Source organism: Ornithodoros turicata, chromosome 3, assembly GCF_037126465.1.
Source record: "Ornithodoros turicata isolate Travis chromosome 3, ASM3712646v1, whole genome shotgun sequence".
NCBI classification, from domain to species: domain Eukaryota; kingdom Metazoa; phylum Arthropoda; class Arachnida; order Ixodida; family Argasidae; genus Ornithodoros; species Ornithodoros turicata.
Genome location: NC_088203.1, coordinates 95460494 through 95476475, shown reverse-complemented (window position 1 = coordinate 95476475; position 15982 = coordinate 95460494). Strand labels below are relative to the sequence as shown.

General features: G+C 48.1%; 2 protein-coding genes across 2 annotated transcripts; both read right to left on the bottom strand.

The window, feature by feature from the left end:
* Positions 1–6188: 6188 nt before the first annotated feature.
* Positions 6189–11783, bottom strand: LOC135387495 (uncharacterized). The gene is made up of 2 exons (XM_064616668.1): positions 11441–11783; positions 6189–8709 (listed from the first exon to the last, which is right to left on the bottom strand). The coding sequence occupies exon 2, from the start codon at positions 8682–8684 to the stop codon at positions 6813–6815; it is 1872 nt and encodes a 623-aa protein (XP_064472738.1). The 5' UTR covers positions 8685–8709; positions 11441–11783; the 3' UTR covers positions 6189–6812.
* Positions 8698–15213, bottom strand: LOC135389752 (uncharacterized). Its single transcript, XM_064619782.1, has 2 exons — positions 12808–15213; positions 8698–8709 (listed from the first exon to the last, which is right to left on the bottom strand). Exons 1-2 carry the CDS (start codon positions 15211–15213, stop codon positions 8698–8700), a joined length of 2418 nt encoding a protein of 805 aa, XP_064475852.1.
* Positions 15214–15982: the final 769 nt, after the last annotated feature.

Sequence of the window (15982 nt, the reverse complement as noted above, 5' to 3'; positions counted from 1 at the left end):
GTAGCATTCTATTGTATTGAAGCCGGATGGCGCGGTATTTAAACCGAAAGAAGCAAGTAAAAAGAACAAACCGAATCACGCACACAACGCAGTTCAGCTTCCACGTGCTTCCTTTCATGCGCCGCTTGCGCGCGCGAGAAAAAAAAAAAAAAATACAAAAATCAAGGACGGTTACGTCAGCTGTGTTTGGTTGAGTGAGGACGCATGAAAGTTTGTACACAAAATGTTTATTTCAGTGTGATGACTATCGTTGAAATGGTGCTAGATTGTCAAAGACTACAACGGCCTACAACGCATTCCCCCACAATGTTATCGGCAGGGTATTTATACCAACCTGGAAAACCGGGAATTTTTTGGGAAAAGTCAGGGGATTGGAAAGTCACTGGAAAAGTCAGGGGATTGTTCTATGGAAAACGTTTCGTCCTTAATCTCGGTTAATATTCGACGGATTTTCACCCGGTTTGTTTTGTTGGCTACCACCTCGTTGTTGGTAGCCAAGGTCGTGCTGAAGATTGAGAGGTGGTGGGTTCGAATCCTACCACCGGCTGTACTGTCTGAGGTTTCCCCTGGGTTTTCCGGAGACTTTCCAGACTAATGTCGGCACTGTTCCCTTTGAAGTCGGCCCAGGAAGCATACTAACCACTCTGTCCCCCACTCCTTCCTGATGTCCTCTCTCCATTTTCCCACATCTGTACGCCGCTCGTAGCCACAGTTGCTTCGCGGTGCTAACACGGAATAAAAACAAAACAAAAATATTGTCAGGGAATTTGCAAAAAAAAACAAAAAACGTCTGGTGGTGCTTGCCGTTGTCGGCCTCACGTATGTGGGCAACGTCACGACTCATGTGCGTCCTGGGCCGACTTCTAAGGGAACTGTGCCGACATATGTCTGAAAGCGTCTGAGGAAAACCCAGGAAAAACCCCAGACAGCACAGCCGGCACCGGGATTCGAACCCGGGTACCTCCCAGTCTCGACGTGACATGGCCAGCACGCTAACCACTGAGCCACGGGAGCACGTCTGGAATCAGCGAAGAATCGCAGACATGTGCCGTGACGATGCGCAGCGAATCACGAGTGGTTTAGCGGCCACGCCCACGCCACAGCAACGTTGGCGCGAGTATAGAGAGGCAGGAAGGTAGGGCAGCGTCACTAATACTCAATAAGCGATCTGTTTTATGAGGGATCTGTATCAAAACGTAGCAGCAGCCACCAAGTTCCCTTTTATGTTGGTCAGGGAAACAAACCTGGAAATGTCAGGGAATTTGCTGCAATTCGGTAGACACCCCGGTTATGACTTGATAACGTCAGTAACTTCCATTAGGTAATTAAAAATATATGGAGAGATTGAATTCGGCACCTGACCAAAGCTGCAACAAAACGGCAACAAAATAACAAAACGCAACATCGTCGTCGTCGTAAACGTGGTGCTTTCTTCCTCGCTGTCCTTCTCAGATATCTCGCACGATAAAGATATACTCATACCCGATGGCGGATTATTTTGGACAAGTAATAGGTAGGTATCTACAAGTGAGGAGAGAGCTCTGAAGTAATTCAATTAACAAAGTTACTCTAGTTAATTACTTTCAAAAACGAGTAACTGTATACCCGTAACTAGTCGATGGACAGTTACCTTCTGGAGTGGTTCGAACGAGTTCGTTCTACATTTTCCTCTCCAATATTGTCACTTTTCAAAGGCTGATGATTTCCTACTGCGTTCTCGTTTTCAATTTCTCTTTTTACAGCTAAAGCTATCGTGCACAAGTTTTTAGCATTCATTCAAAACACAACCTACTCAAACAACGTTTTAACTGTTCATGTGGGCAGTCATCTCGCCTAGGCTTTGAGCCGTGAAGCTGTACCTTCTGTTTTCGTAAATTTAATTTTTGGTGGCCTGCATGCACCACTCTAATGTCCTGAATCTGTAGTACTATAGAACTACTAATTTTTAAGCCATTTCCGAGTTATGTTTGGATATTTTCTTTTCCACGCGTGAGCTTCGTTATTCGCATAAACAGTTTCGTCGTATATTCAGTTACCTGGATATATACACCTCGCATAAAAAAAGAAACGGAAGATCTTCAAACTATTTCGTTGGAAGCAGCCTAATTTGTGGCCCCTATAGCATTGCCCACGGCGCGGCACGTACAGCATGAAGTAACTCAAGAGTAAGTGAACTTACATACGATACGCGTAACTATAACTCAATTACATTTTCCCCTTCAGTAACGTTTCCTATAACTCAATTACTTTCCGTAATTGTAACTTAATTACCTTTTGTACCGAACTATTGTACAGAGCCATGGTCACGGAACTACATAGGGAAGCCCATGGCGCTGAGACTGACAATATAAGTGTCAATCAGAACCACTTCATCCTGTCAGTGCATGGACGTTATTATCAGTAACCATTTAGCAACAGACACAAGTCGGTCATTAGCCAGGACAGTGTGCAGCGGCTTCTTAATCCCCGTAAAGAGGGAAGGCACGATCGTCATTAGTGACCTAGGCGGACCATCATTATACTGAATACGGCTTTTACGCATTACATTCATTCATAGCACGCGCCATATCATTACATTGGCATATTATTGACCTCTCGTTCATCGTACTGTATATGTAATTTCAGAGGTTGATGCACCGCAGTTTTGGGACTTCCCAGTGAGGTATCCTGGTCTTAGCATACAATACGCGCAAGAGTGTAGACTGTATTGGAACCCAGTCCCTCTAAACTTTGGTGCACCTCATGACCTTCCCTCTGCAGGTAGTCGGACGTCTTGGGGCTCACCCTAACATCGCGGGGTTCAAGGACAGCGGAGGAGACGTCTCCAAGTTAGCCCTCATCACGCATGGTACATCGGACACGGGCTTCAACTGGTCCTAGCAGGGGCTGCGGGCTTCCTCTTGCCGGCCAGATCCGAGCGGCGAACGTCTTCGGAGGTCCTCTCTGCGACCTGTACGACCTTCACGTCAGAGGCAAACGCGATAAGACAAGATTTTTACAACAAAGGCTAGTGTTACCTAACATAGGAGTGACGAAACAGTTTAGTGTTTCTGGAGTCAAAGCAGCCGTGGAGTAGTTTGGTTTTAAAGGTAAGTTTAAGTTAAAGTCAAAGGTAAAGTTTATGGTGTTAAAGGAGCATGGAAATCATATATTTTTTCACCGCTTGATATGAACATACTACTTTCATAAACTGTCACGCAAAATATTTCCTTCGAAAAGCGCCAATTTCCTGAGAAAATTAGTTTGCAAGAATGCGCTCCGCGGCGACAGTCTCCCCCAAGCCGAGTCTGGCGTGTGGTGACGTCAGGCAGCCGACCACTTCATTGGCTGCCGGAAGCGTCCGCTCCCCGCCAGAATCGTGTGCTAGCTCCGGAATCATGGCGACTTACCGACTGAGACGCGGTTGCTATTTATTTGCGTTTGACATTCACTTGCGTTCTTACATGCCTTGTCTCGTACGTTTTGCATCAAACAAGACTGCGGGCAGCGTAAAAGATGTGGCTAGGCCTCTGTGTTGCCGTGACTGCACGGGTTGAGGTGGATCGTACGTGGTTGTGGTTTCTGTTCCGATTGTGCTGAGGTGTCGTTAATTAGTGAACAGTATTGTCCCTGTGTGTGCAACATATACGAGGGTGGTTCCATAAGTTTCCGGCCCGAGGTAGAAAATGCACGCGAATTTGAAAATTCGATTAAGGATGCCTGGCGCCATCTGTTGCAGGGCCGGAGCACCACCCTCAACCCTCTCCATGCTTTTGTCGGTTGGAGAGCGGCATTTCAAACAGCCAGGGTGCACTCTTCAGTTAAAATGGAAAAAATCGAGTACCGTGCTGTGATAAAATTCTTGACAATAGAGGGACTTTCGCCTAAACAAATTAAAGCGCGACTGGACAACGTGTACAGGGAAGCCTCTCCGTCGTACACAACGGCAAAAGACTGGGCTAAGCAGTTTCGACTCGGGCGAGAGTCCATTGAAGATGATCCACGCGATGGTCGTCCAGTAGAAGTGGTTTACACAAGAAAATTTGTCTCTTGTCGAGGAGGAAGTGCTGAGTGACAGGCATCCGAAGGTGAAGGAAATCTCAGAAAGGCTGGGGCTTTCCTAAACGACCGTTTTTCACATAATCGGCGAGGGCCTTCACATGAAAAACGTCAGTGCGAGATGGATGACACGACTTCTCTCGTCCGTTCAAAAGCAACAACGCGTCGTCTGTGCCAATGAGTTTTTGGAGCTCTGTCAAGAAAACGAAGAAGAAATATTGAAGTCAATTGTCACAGGGGATGAGACTATGGTGCTCTACTATGATCCCCTTTCGAAAAAGGAAACGATATAATGGCGCAAACCAGGAGAAGCACCCCAAGAAAAGCCAAGGTCACACAATCCACAAAGAAGATCATGGCAACAATATTTTGGGATTGTCACGGGATCCTCCTCATCGACTTCAAAGAGAGGAACACCACAGTGAATGCGACTTATTATGCTTCACTCCTGCACCGACTGCGAGACGCCATCAAGGAAAAGAGGCGCGGCAGGTTGAGTCGAGGTGGCCGGTTGCTCCAGGACAATGCCCCTGTCCACACGGCTTCTGTTGCCAAGGCTGCACTGAAGGAGTGCGGCTTCGAAGAAATCCACCACCCACCCTACAGTCCAGACTTGGCACCGAGTGACTACTTCATGTTCTCAAACTTGAGGAGGGATCTCAGAGGACGGAGATTTCAAAACGATAGTGAGGTGCAAGAGGCAGTTTTCCAGCATTTTGCGGACAAAACTTCGGACTATTTTTCAAGGATATAAGAACGCTGGTTGAAAGGTGTCAAAAGTGCATCGAAGTTAAGGGTGACTATGTCGAAAAGTGATGCACTTGTTTCGTCTCTATGACTATTAAAAGTTGGTCGGGCAGGAAACTTATGGAACCACCCTCGTATATGATACGACTAAATACATTCCTGTCAGTTGGAGATTTATTCCATGTGCCATTGTTGTATGCCGTGTGTGAGCATTCAAAAAAGAAAATGCTTATTTGGCCATGTGGGGTTTCCCACAGATCGCTAGCAGATGAACTCTACTGACTTTATTTTGGTATCCATGTTGTTGTGCTTGTGGAGGCGTTGCGCTCCTGGTATCAGTAATATATGGTAAGCGCAATGTTGCACAGCTATGCACTCATCGGTCCGCTCTTTCGCCTGGGGGATGCCAGTGTCCATGCGGTTCAGGGCCCATATAGTGTTGACCACAACACGGAGAAGTCATGATGGTCGACGACCTCTTCAAATGAATACACTGGGCACTGTACCGCGTCTTCATGACTATGCATTCGTAACCGAGAAGAAGCACTATATTTCAATCCGAATAGGCTCCAATTCCATAGAACGTTTCGTCAAGAAGAGCAGACATGTCGCCTAAAGAGTGTTCAGTACATCACCTGTCCTTTCCACGTCGTCCGATGAACAACAACGCTTCTTGCTCGGTCGGCTTGCCGGCGCCGCGACGCCGGAGAAATCGCAAAAAAGAAAGAAAAAGACTGCGCGGCCATATGACGTCGCGGCTTGCAGCCGAGTGAGGGGGCATTTCTGCCGCGAGATTCAAAGCTCCTTCGCGCTCCAGGATTGCGCGCTACGCTTAATTTTTTTTTGTGCGAATATGTATCACAGGGCTCAGAATCGTAATTTCTACTTCTCCCGTCATATTTTATTCCGATCATTTCCATGCTCCTTTAAAGGTAAGGAGGCCGCTACTGGAACTTGGTGAACAAGAAAGACGATAGCTGATGAATGCCTCAATATAAGAAGGAAACAAAAGACTCTACGGAGTAAACTTTGGAGGAAGAGGCAATAGAATACGTGGAAATGGGGATGCAAACGTGTAATATTGAGAGTCACTGAGTACTTTCTTTGTTGTCACGTAAAAATTTTTCTTTTGCAAGCATATGACATGTGCTGTTGAAGGAATGTTTGACAGCCTTTTCAGATTTCTACGTTCCTCGCTCTGAATAGGCACACACATAATGAAAACCAGACAATGCGACGGAAAATGGTTCGAAAATGCAACGTCAACATGAAGAACAGAACTTCACATCACTTCCCATTGCGCGTCATCACGCAATCCGTTTTGTTGGCAACGTTACCAGCAGTGGAGAGCCTACCAATACCCTGTGATTAAATCGGGGAGAAGAAATTACACAGAAATGACGTGAGTATTTCCGAAGGGTGTTTATTATTACCTGGCCCACTGGCAATTGTTGTAGCTCTCAAAACGAACCGGCCTATGGTCACCGCTATAGTGCGTTGAAGATGCCGTGCGTGGGAATACCACAGACAGTTCCTGCAGCAGCCTAGGGCTTGCGTACCCTACTGGGTGTCTGTGAAGGTCGATCGTTTCCGTAATCACAAACACAGTATCTGTCGGACTAGTGGTGCCCTTATATGCCTTCTCTGTTGGAATCTACAACAGCCGCCATTACTGTTATACGGGCAGCCCACGGCGAACGTAACTCCATTTCATCTCAGTTTTAGCACGATATTTGAATAAGCTGTCTGTGGACCGTGTTGTGTTCGTCGTCTTACGCTCCCAGTTACACAGCGGCTTGTTTGTCAGCGCATGATTTTGTTCACAGGTCACTGTGCTTGTTCTTCATTTCATATAATGTCGCTCGATCATCCTTTTAACCTACTGGTCTATCTGCATCTCACGGAATCACTGGATTTCTACGTAAGATGCACAGAAATATCATGAATAAATAAGTGAGTACGTTCTAGCGTCACGATTCACGTGATGATTCGGATGTCACTGATGGAGCACTTGTCTGCACGTGATCTCATAGACAACACTGCGCTGGAACCGTGGTCGCACTCTGTGGCAGGCTTTTCTTTGACTGGCATAGCTTACGGAATTGTTCGTAGTCCTTGAAGCCAAAGAAGAGAAACACACCTTGCAGACCAACTAGGAGGATTACAAACACATCAATGATGACATTACTAACGAAGGCTCCAACAAACGCGACGATCCACGTCAATCCCATGATGAATACGAGCTTCACAAAGAGGAGCTGATACGACACTCGCTTTCCAGCATGAATCTTGAAAGAAGCAATGGACTTCGCTGTGTCTCTCACATATCTAACGGTACCCACGTACAAGCCTACGTTTACGCAAATCGAGCAGACGGCAGGTACCAAGAAGAATGTGAGCAGCGCCCAGGGGCTTCCAATCCAGCAGTTGAACACGGTTTCTCCATAGTGGGGCGCAATGTCTAATCCTGGAACCGCTGTGTCGACTGCGAGAGCAAGGGAGACGACGATCAAAGGGCTTCCCCATGCTATAACGCTGTACGCCATGAACGGTTTTACGCGATGAGCAATAGTTGTAAGGCTCCCCCATATATCGTATGACAGGACACTAGTCCAGAAGAAGGTCGAGAGGAACCCGTAGTGCAAAGTCATCGCTGAGATCTTGCAAGCCATCGGAGGCATTGGGAAAGAATTCACGAGCAGGAAAAGCAGTTGGCTTACGAACAAAGTTCCGGACAACAACAAGGTGCAAACGTAGGAGAGTGAACGAGCGTCTTCGTTGATGACGAAGGCGACTCCTTTGAGGAAGAGACAGACTAGTGACAAACTGATGCAGATGATTGTGAAAGCGACTTGGACACTGTCAGAGTAAACGTTGATTGTGTCCGTGGAGTTCGTGCTGTTTGCGCCGCTAACCTCAGTGTTTGTTTTCTGATAATAGTCGACCGATCTAATGTAGCACACTCCGTTGTGCTCAGCGAGGCATGACTTCCCACTGACGACTGGTCGGAGTATAGCTGCGAGGTTGGGGCCCATACCGTGCCCCTTCTGGAATACAGCGGTGAAGCTGGTCACGTGTTTCGTTTCAGCACAAGTCAAGTTAGACATTTCAATACCGTTGCACAGAGCACAGTACACATTCCGATACACAACAGAGTTCATGTCTTCCTGGGAAGTGATTGGAGCGAAGTACTTCTGACACTTCCGCGTCACACGTGGATCGGTATCGTTGGGACAAGTATCGTACAGGGCATAGAAGGAGCACGGTCTTAGATGAATGTGCGGCTTATCCGTCGCCCACTCCGGGAGTTGATCCAACGTAGGAACCATTCTGGAACTATCGGTGGCGTTCCAGAACACAGCGTTCGTAGTCAGATCATAGTTACACAACGCGCAAAATCCATTGGCGTACGTCACGTCCCTGACACTCGTTACGGGGATGCGATAAAATGCATCCGGGTAATCTTCCAGAGTCTCGCAGCCACTTCGTGCAGTGGACTCTGTCCAGCCGTCGGCACACTCACTAACCATGTAAATCTCCTTCTTACGCGTTTGGCCGATGTTGATCATGTTGCACGATGCGGCCGGTGGTAGTGGATCATCTGTATACGGAACTTCCCAGCAGCAGTCTCTGTTGTAGACACAGTTTGTAGCGCAAGAGCAGGTCTGAATGTATGTCTGTAGGGTCGTATTGACAACTTCTGGTGGATCGCAGGTGAACAGGGTGTCGGCACAACTGTTGAGTTCTTGCGGGCAATGCAGGAGATGATGAAAAGCAAGAGGTATCTCAGTGAAGTCTTGTGGCTGCATCCTCCAGGGTAGCTTGCTAGGGCAGGTGTCGTTGCCCAGGACGGCAGCCACGGACGCTATTGCCAGTGTGAGGAACCGTGTTATCAGCATCCTGCTTGCTTTCTCAGGCAGCTAGCTGGAATTATGAAAGAAATAGGACGGAACAGTTACCTATATGGGGTAGAGTCAGGTCGGGAGCTATAGATGGCTTGCACCGGCCCTCCAGAAAGAGGGAAAAGAAGCACGCGTATAGGCGGGGTGCGCCGCACCACCAGAAAGAGGGAAAAAGCACTGGTAAAGCTATGGTGTGACGTCACGTGCAAGCCATGTATACCCTGCATGCTAAGTGAACGTGCGACATGTGTTATAAAGGTATCATAATGAATGCGCAGCGGCAAACAGTCCCTCGACGTGGATGGAAGCGGGACGTCCGTTTCCGTCGGCGGAAATGTACTGGTGCGTGGAACGAGAAAGAAATAATTGAGAGACGTTGGACGTAGCTTTGCGGTTTGGAGGCAATTTATTCACACTCTAACGTGCGCATCTAACGCACGTCAAGGTCGCATATAATTAAAGGTACTGTAAAGCAGTAGACAAGCATGATATGCCGGTGATGTGACTAGAGACTTTGTTGCTTCTAAATACCATATGCGGAACCATACGACCGACAACGCGCTATAAATATTTTTAATTTGCCATGAAAGATGCGGCGTATTGGAGCGGTGCGACGCCTGGTGTCAAACAACCCCCTGTACAGCGGGCAACACTGAAAATTCGTATTACACACTATGACATCGGAACTTCGTTATTTTAGTAACCATATTATTAGTTTTCCTGCTTACCTATGCATTCTGAAACCCCTGTTAACGGTTTAAACTTTTAACCCCTGTTTTTGCGAAGTAACCCAGTGCTGGCCGCTGTTCGATGGGGGCTCTCCGTACTTCTCTGCTGCGCCTGCACGCTCCTTTTGTTCGCGGCCTCTTTCGAACGAACAAACTCTCTCTGTGAACCTCTGCGAACAAACAAGTCCCGACGCTGTCTGGCTTCTTGAACGTCTGACACATTTTTTTTCAACGGCTCAGCATTTCATTTCAGTTCGCTTATCCGTTTATCCTCAGATGTGGATCATTGTGTGGATTGCAGGGGCGGATTTTATGATGGATTGTGGTGGATTGTTTTGTCGGGCCCAGTGTTATACGCATGCAATGTGGTTGCCGCCGTATGTGTCAGAAGTACGGATTCATTTCGAATACCTAGTACAGTGTTGCCCGTAATCTTTAATTGTAATTTTCTAATTAACTGCACCGTCGATTTGAATGAAACTTGCACAGTTTTTTTCCTGGTGGCTTGGACTATCGAATAGCCACACTAAATAACATTTGATCGGTGCTGCTTTACAGTACCTTTAAATGCGTTCCTGTGCCATCTAGTTGTATACGACGTTTCATTGTCCTTTATGATAAGGCCGCACATTGAGGTAGTCGGCTATTCCCACATTACTGTTACGGGAACGTTTACAATCCCAAGGGCCACGTTTCACAGCGCCGACTTTTCGTCGACTTTTTTCCAGGGGCCGCAGAAGATATTTCAACCCGTTCTAAAATAAGTCTAAATTAGCCTGTCGAAATTATTAATCGCTACCGAATAGCAATCTGAACATTCGTTTGTAACTAATATCCCTGTTTAATAAGTGCAACCGTACTGAAAGCTTTCATTTTCGATGGCTTATTGCTTTCACAGAGTCGTGGTAAGATAATATGACAAACACGACTTCTGTTAATACGACTTTTGACAATATGATACAATGATTTACTTTTGTTAATTTGATTAAGAGCGTGAAAGGCAACACAGAGAGCGCGCTTTTGCCTGCGGAATTTGCCTGTCGTACCGCGCCCTCTGCCAGTCACCTGAGCACCGAGATTTCTGTCGCGCGCGTGGTCTGCGCTGGGCCGCAACTGCAGCGCAACTGAGCCGCAAGCGGCACGTGGACCACGAGTTCCCGACACCTCGTCTAGTCGGTCCGGGGTGTATTACTCTAAAATTTTGTTCTCATCGGGAAGAAATAACAAGATACATCGCGAAACAAAACTACGGCACAGTGTACTAGAACTGTCACCGTGTCAACGTTGCAGAGTAATGTTGTACGCACATTTAAAATATTAACCGGTGCCTTGGAAAAATTATTTGATATAGCCCAAGTAAGCTGCGTCGACGTTAAACCTTTCGTGACAATAGTGGATTGTTAGTATACTTCAAAGTTAAGTGCAAATGGAATAAGGAAAGAGGAACTTGACAGGACTCCAACCAACTATCCAAACACTATATGCTCAATTCTAAAGTGAAGCTTTATTCAGAAAGGACAAACCAGAGGTGTTTTGTCCTTGCTGAATAAAGTATTTTAGCTATACACAACGCACTCCTGAAATATTACTGCCGTTTCCACTTTCCATCCTTATCCAGGAACGCACAGAGATACGGAATGTTGGCTGACACACCACGTCTGTGCCCAATCTTTCTGTATTGTGCGCCTGGATGACCTCCCTTGTCAGCTGATGACAGGAGGCTGCCAGGACTTTCATATTTCTTTCATTCTTTCAAACGTATCTTTATCTGCGAAAGGTGTATAGCTAGATGCCTAGAAGTGGTCGACCTTTTCGCAGCTGCATGTTCTCACAATGTGACGTTAATATGCACATGGTTATAGTATTACCGTATCCGCCTTTGCAAACTGTGACAAGGGTTAAATCCCGAGATGAACACTTCCATGTGGTCAGCAGCGTTACTGAAGCGAGAAACCCCATGAACCAAGCTGTCCTGGCGCCTAAAAATTTCTACTGTCCGCAAAAGGTATGAAAGAATATACGTACACCATTTCGAAGTGCCCTTCTCCTGACTCTTTTGCACTGACAGTGAAGCGAGTAGGGACACAAACCGAAGCACAGCTGACCCTCCACTGCACGAGCACAAGTGCCAAAAAACGAAAGAGTTATCCGAGACGCCACATAGTGCTTCTAATTGGCCCAGCGAAGATGGGAATCCCCGCCGTTTCTCCTCTCTTGCACGTGGTAACGTAACGTTGATCCAGCATTGGCGGCGAGGCCAACCGTAACCACGCCGGGAATGTCATCGCACAGCAGAAAGCAGCATCTCCAACCCCTCGCTCCCGCACACGTAACGTCCGGAATACATCACGCAACCCGACCTTCGAGGGCCTTGTGGGCACGTTCTCGTTTGTTTCTGCAAGTGGTTGGGATCAAGTGTCGGCTCTCACTTTCAAAGAAAAGTAAACGCTTTCGATGTGTGCTTTAACTCTCTGTTTTGAAGAAGGTCTCAGCGCTGGTAGATGTTTATTCCAAATGTATACCCAGTCGGCACGGGAAAGGCGAGCGTAGGACCAGTGTATATGTCTCAAAGAGAGGCCTTCCGCACTTCTTGGAGAAGTTATCGTCCCGTGAAGGAGGATTTTAGGGGATCTGTTGTTGTCTCGTGGAATCGTCTTGTATATGGTCAGGGAAACTGCGCAAAGACACCAGGACGACAAAACCTCTATAGCTTGACAGTTTGTAGTCATGGCATAATGAGAGAGACAACTGGTAGTTGTTGGAACAGTTATCTCTGGATCTAAAATAAGACTGAAACGAATTCCTTTGTCAAAGCATACGAGTATGCTTTGGCAATGATATTCGAAGACATCATCACCGCCCGCAAGTTGTTTGCGCTGATAACCTCCGCACAAAAACGAACCAGTCTAAGACGGGTAGAGAGTTTTGTCCTTCAGTTTAAAAACAGGTGTAGTAGAAATTAGGAGAAAGTAGCACAAATTGAAGATCTCCCTCTCTACAAGTTAAAACGTTCGATGGGTTCGGCTGAAAACTCGAAGAAAGAAGGCGACGAGGCAGTCAGTTCGAGAACAAGAATGCAACTAACTTTATTTACAGAGAAACCGGGAAAAAGCGGGAAAGCGTGAGAGGAGAAAAGACATTGCTCTGGGTCGGCTCAGGTTACAGCCGAGGACGACCGTCGCCGTAGCTCACAGTGGGGTTCCTTGAAAGGGAGCGTCCACTCAACATGCATGGCCTTTTGGCCATCTGCACTTGTTTTCTCAACATCCTCCCCCCCCCCCCCCCCCGAAAGGAGATAATTGTTTATCTCCTTTCAAAGTCTGTTTCAATGGGGTAAGGGTGCTGAGCATGTCGCCCGTTCTATCCCAGGTAATTCCCAGCACTCTCGTTACCTCTTCTGTTGTCATGGCCCGATGTGTTTCTGAGACCTCCGAAAAATCGTCATCGAAGCAGTTTTGTAGTTCGGTCAAGTTCGATGCCCATTTTCTAAGTCCCACTCTAGATGCGCTCATTATCCTGTTCGTCGAATCGACGATGCTCTTCACCTCCTCATGTGTAGATGCGTTGGTAAGAAGATCGTAGTCACCGCGAGCTCTCTCCTTCTCCAAGCGCCGTACGAGTCTCACCAGTCGGCTCTGAGCCACCTTGCGGTTGTCATGAAGATGGCATTCAGCAGACTTCCATGGAAGTGCAACTACGTATCGCACCTCTTGCATTGTGACATTTCCCCGGAAGTCGTCGCATCCGCGGTAGTCGATTTCACGGTTGCTTTCGGGTTCGTCGGCGATACCGCTGCCCTTCAGCTCCCACAAGGTGCGAAGCGAAGTGGCTGTTTCCTCTTGTAGGTGGACTCCTGCCTTCAACACACAAATCATAGCGTTCGAGTCTGATGTGCAGCTATATGTAGACATGGGACCCTGGAAAGTCCAGCCCAGCCTTGTCTCGATGGCAACCAGTCCTCCGGTGAATGCGCTGCGTGTAATTTTTCCGGTAGTGAGATTCCAGAGTTGATCACAACCCAACAGCAGAGAAACACCGGACTCAGCGGGTATGTCGGGGAACAGCAGTTCGTCAGCTATGTAGCCACCATCCGCACGTATGGCCCGAGCGAGTTCGTCTTCCACTGTAGTTTTGCAAATGTCACGGCAGATGAAGGGTACGGTGACAGCTTGCACAGTAAATTCCGTTGGTGAGAACTGACTCCGCAACCGGACTTCCACTACATTGCATCGTTGTCGTTGTTGGGTGGCGGTAGTACTGCCAAAAGTGTTAAGGCTCACCGTAATGTTGCCTAGCACATTGAGGAGAAGTTTGTCGGCCACATCTTTTCGGATAAAGGTCTGCTGACTGCCTCCATCAATTACGCCCCGTATGTACGTGCATTTATGGTCGCCCATGACCCAACTGCGGAAAGTTTGCAGCAGCACAGTGTTACTCTCCGCAGGGGTGTCTTCAGCTGCGAGCATAGTAGCTGTTGCACCGTCAGCGTTTTTCTTCGGGGGCGTCCAGGACGGGTCGCACATCGCCACGGCATGCCTCCCACCGCATTTCGGACAACGCATTTTCCCTCGGCATTCTTTGGCATTGTGACCTCGCTTAGTACACCGGAAACAGCGTCTATCATCAGCCAACCTCTTCTTCCGCCGATCCAATGGAAGTGGTCCAGCACAGTTGTCCGTTGTGTGCGCAGTATCCGAACAAAAGAGGCAGCCGCACTTAGGAACTGACGCGCAGTAGAGTACCGCGGTCGAGGGTGTACTGCGTTGGTTGAGGGCCTGCCGTAGCTCAGGCGCCATGGAAGGTTTCTTTCTGTCTTGAGTCAATCCGCTCCGTTCTCGACTTTCTACCTCGATCCGAAAGAAACGAAGTATATTGTTTAGTTCTCTCGTGGCCTCGGATGTGGCGTCCGTCGATGCGTCCGAAGCGCCGTGCGTTGAGTTCGATTCGGAGCTGTCCTCGTCCTGCTGTTTACGGTTTGTAGAGCGATGGTATTCCACTACAATGTCCGTAGGGAGTGACGACAATAGGATTTCAGACAGCATAGCAGAATAGTTCGCGCTGGAAACTCCCAGGGATCGGAGACCACGGACGTTCATCTGTACGTTGTCGTATAGCTTACGCAGTCCATATATGTCATCTGCTGATGTAACGGCCGATAGGTTGCGGAGCTTAGAGAGATATTGTTTTTCTATCCGCCCGCGGTCACCAAAACGCTGTGTAAGGATTTCCACCGCGTCGTCGTATGATGCCTCCGACGTCTGCAAGCCGGCGATAGCTCCAGCTGCTGGACCATGCAGTAGCGAACGGAGATAGTGGAACTTTTCGATCTTGCTTAGCCCCTCGCTGTCGTGAACCGTTGTTCTGAACTGTTCCCAGAACCCTTGCCAATCAGAGAGGTCTCCACGAAATTGCTGTAGGCTAAGCTTAGGAAGTTTCACTCCAGGACGTGGGGCATGCGGCGTTCTTGATACGTCTGTCTGTACGTTAGAAAGCTGCGGTGGAGACGGCGACGTCTGAGATTGCGACAGTCTCCAACGCAGGTTGGCAATCGTTTCCGTCGCTCTGTCTTCATAGTCCATTACAGTGACGTACTCGCTTTCGAGTTCCTCCTCTCGCACATGCGGTTCTATCTCTTTGTTGAGAGTAGTCAAGTCACTGTGACTTACTGTGAGTCGTTCCAGTAGGCTGTTGATCACATCCAATCTGGTAGATCCATCGTTCAGCGCAGCCGTGGCGTCGTTGATGAGCTTCGTTGTTTGTGTACGACGGCTGGCACGTTTCACTTTCAGGCGATCCATGTTCGTTGCATTCACGTAGGACTGTCGACGCAGTTCACAGTTAGAGTTCCAGCTTCCCGGGTTTCGGCACCAAAATGTAGTAGAAATTAGGAGAAAGTAGCACAAATTGAAGATCTCCCTCTCTACAAGTTAAAACGTTCGATGGGTTCGGCTGAAAACTCGAAGAAAGAAGGCGACGAGGCAGTCAGTTCGAGAACAAGAATGCAACTAACTTTATTTACAGAGAAACCGGGAAAAAGCGGGAAAGCGTGAGAGGAGAAAAGACATTGCTCTGGGTCGGCTCAGGTTACAGCCGAGGACGACCGTCGCCGTAGCTCACAGTGGGGTTCCTTGAAAGGGAGCGTCCACTCAACATGCATGGCCTTTTGGCCATCTGCACTTGTTTTCTCAACACAGGTTTGGAACGCACAGAATCGACGACGTGCGCCCGTTTATGTTATCATTCGACGCGTCCCTATCGTGCTTGTGCTATTCGGGAAGCCAGCGATCGATGACAACTTCCATTAGTGCACGCTCTCGGTGCGACGGTTCGTTGCAAGGTTCGGTGGTGTGCTGTCCTCCTGAAGCCAACAACAGCAACAACAACAGCTAGATGCCGACGATATCATGGGGTGCTCCTCCTGAAGCCATACTATGGTGGTGTTATACTTTGCTGTGCTTTGTTGTACTTTGTGTGCTGTTGTGATAGTACAGCCGCTTTGCCTTGTCAAAGCTCCACGCTGAGCGTAAGCGGTGGAGGGAGGCAAAGGCGAGCCGGTCCCTCATATAC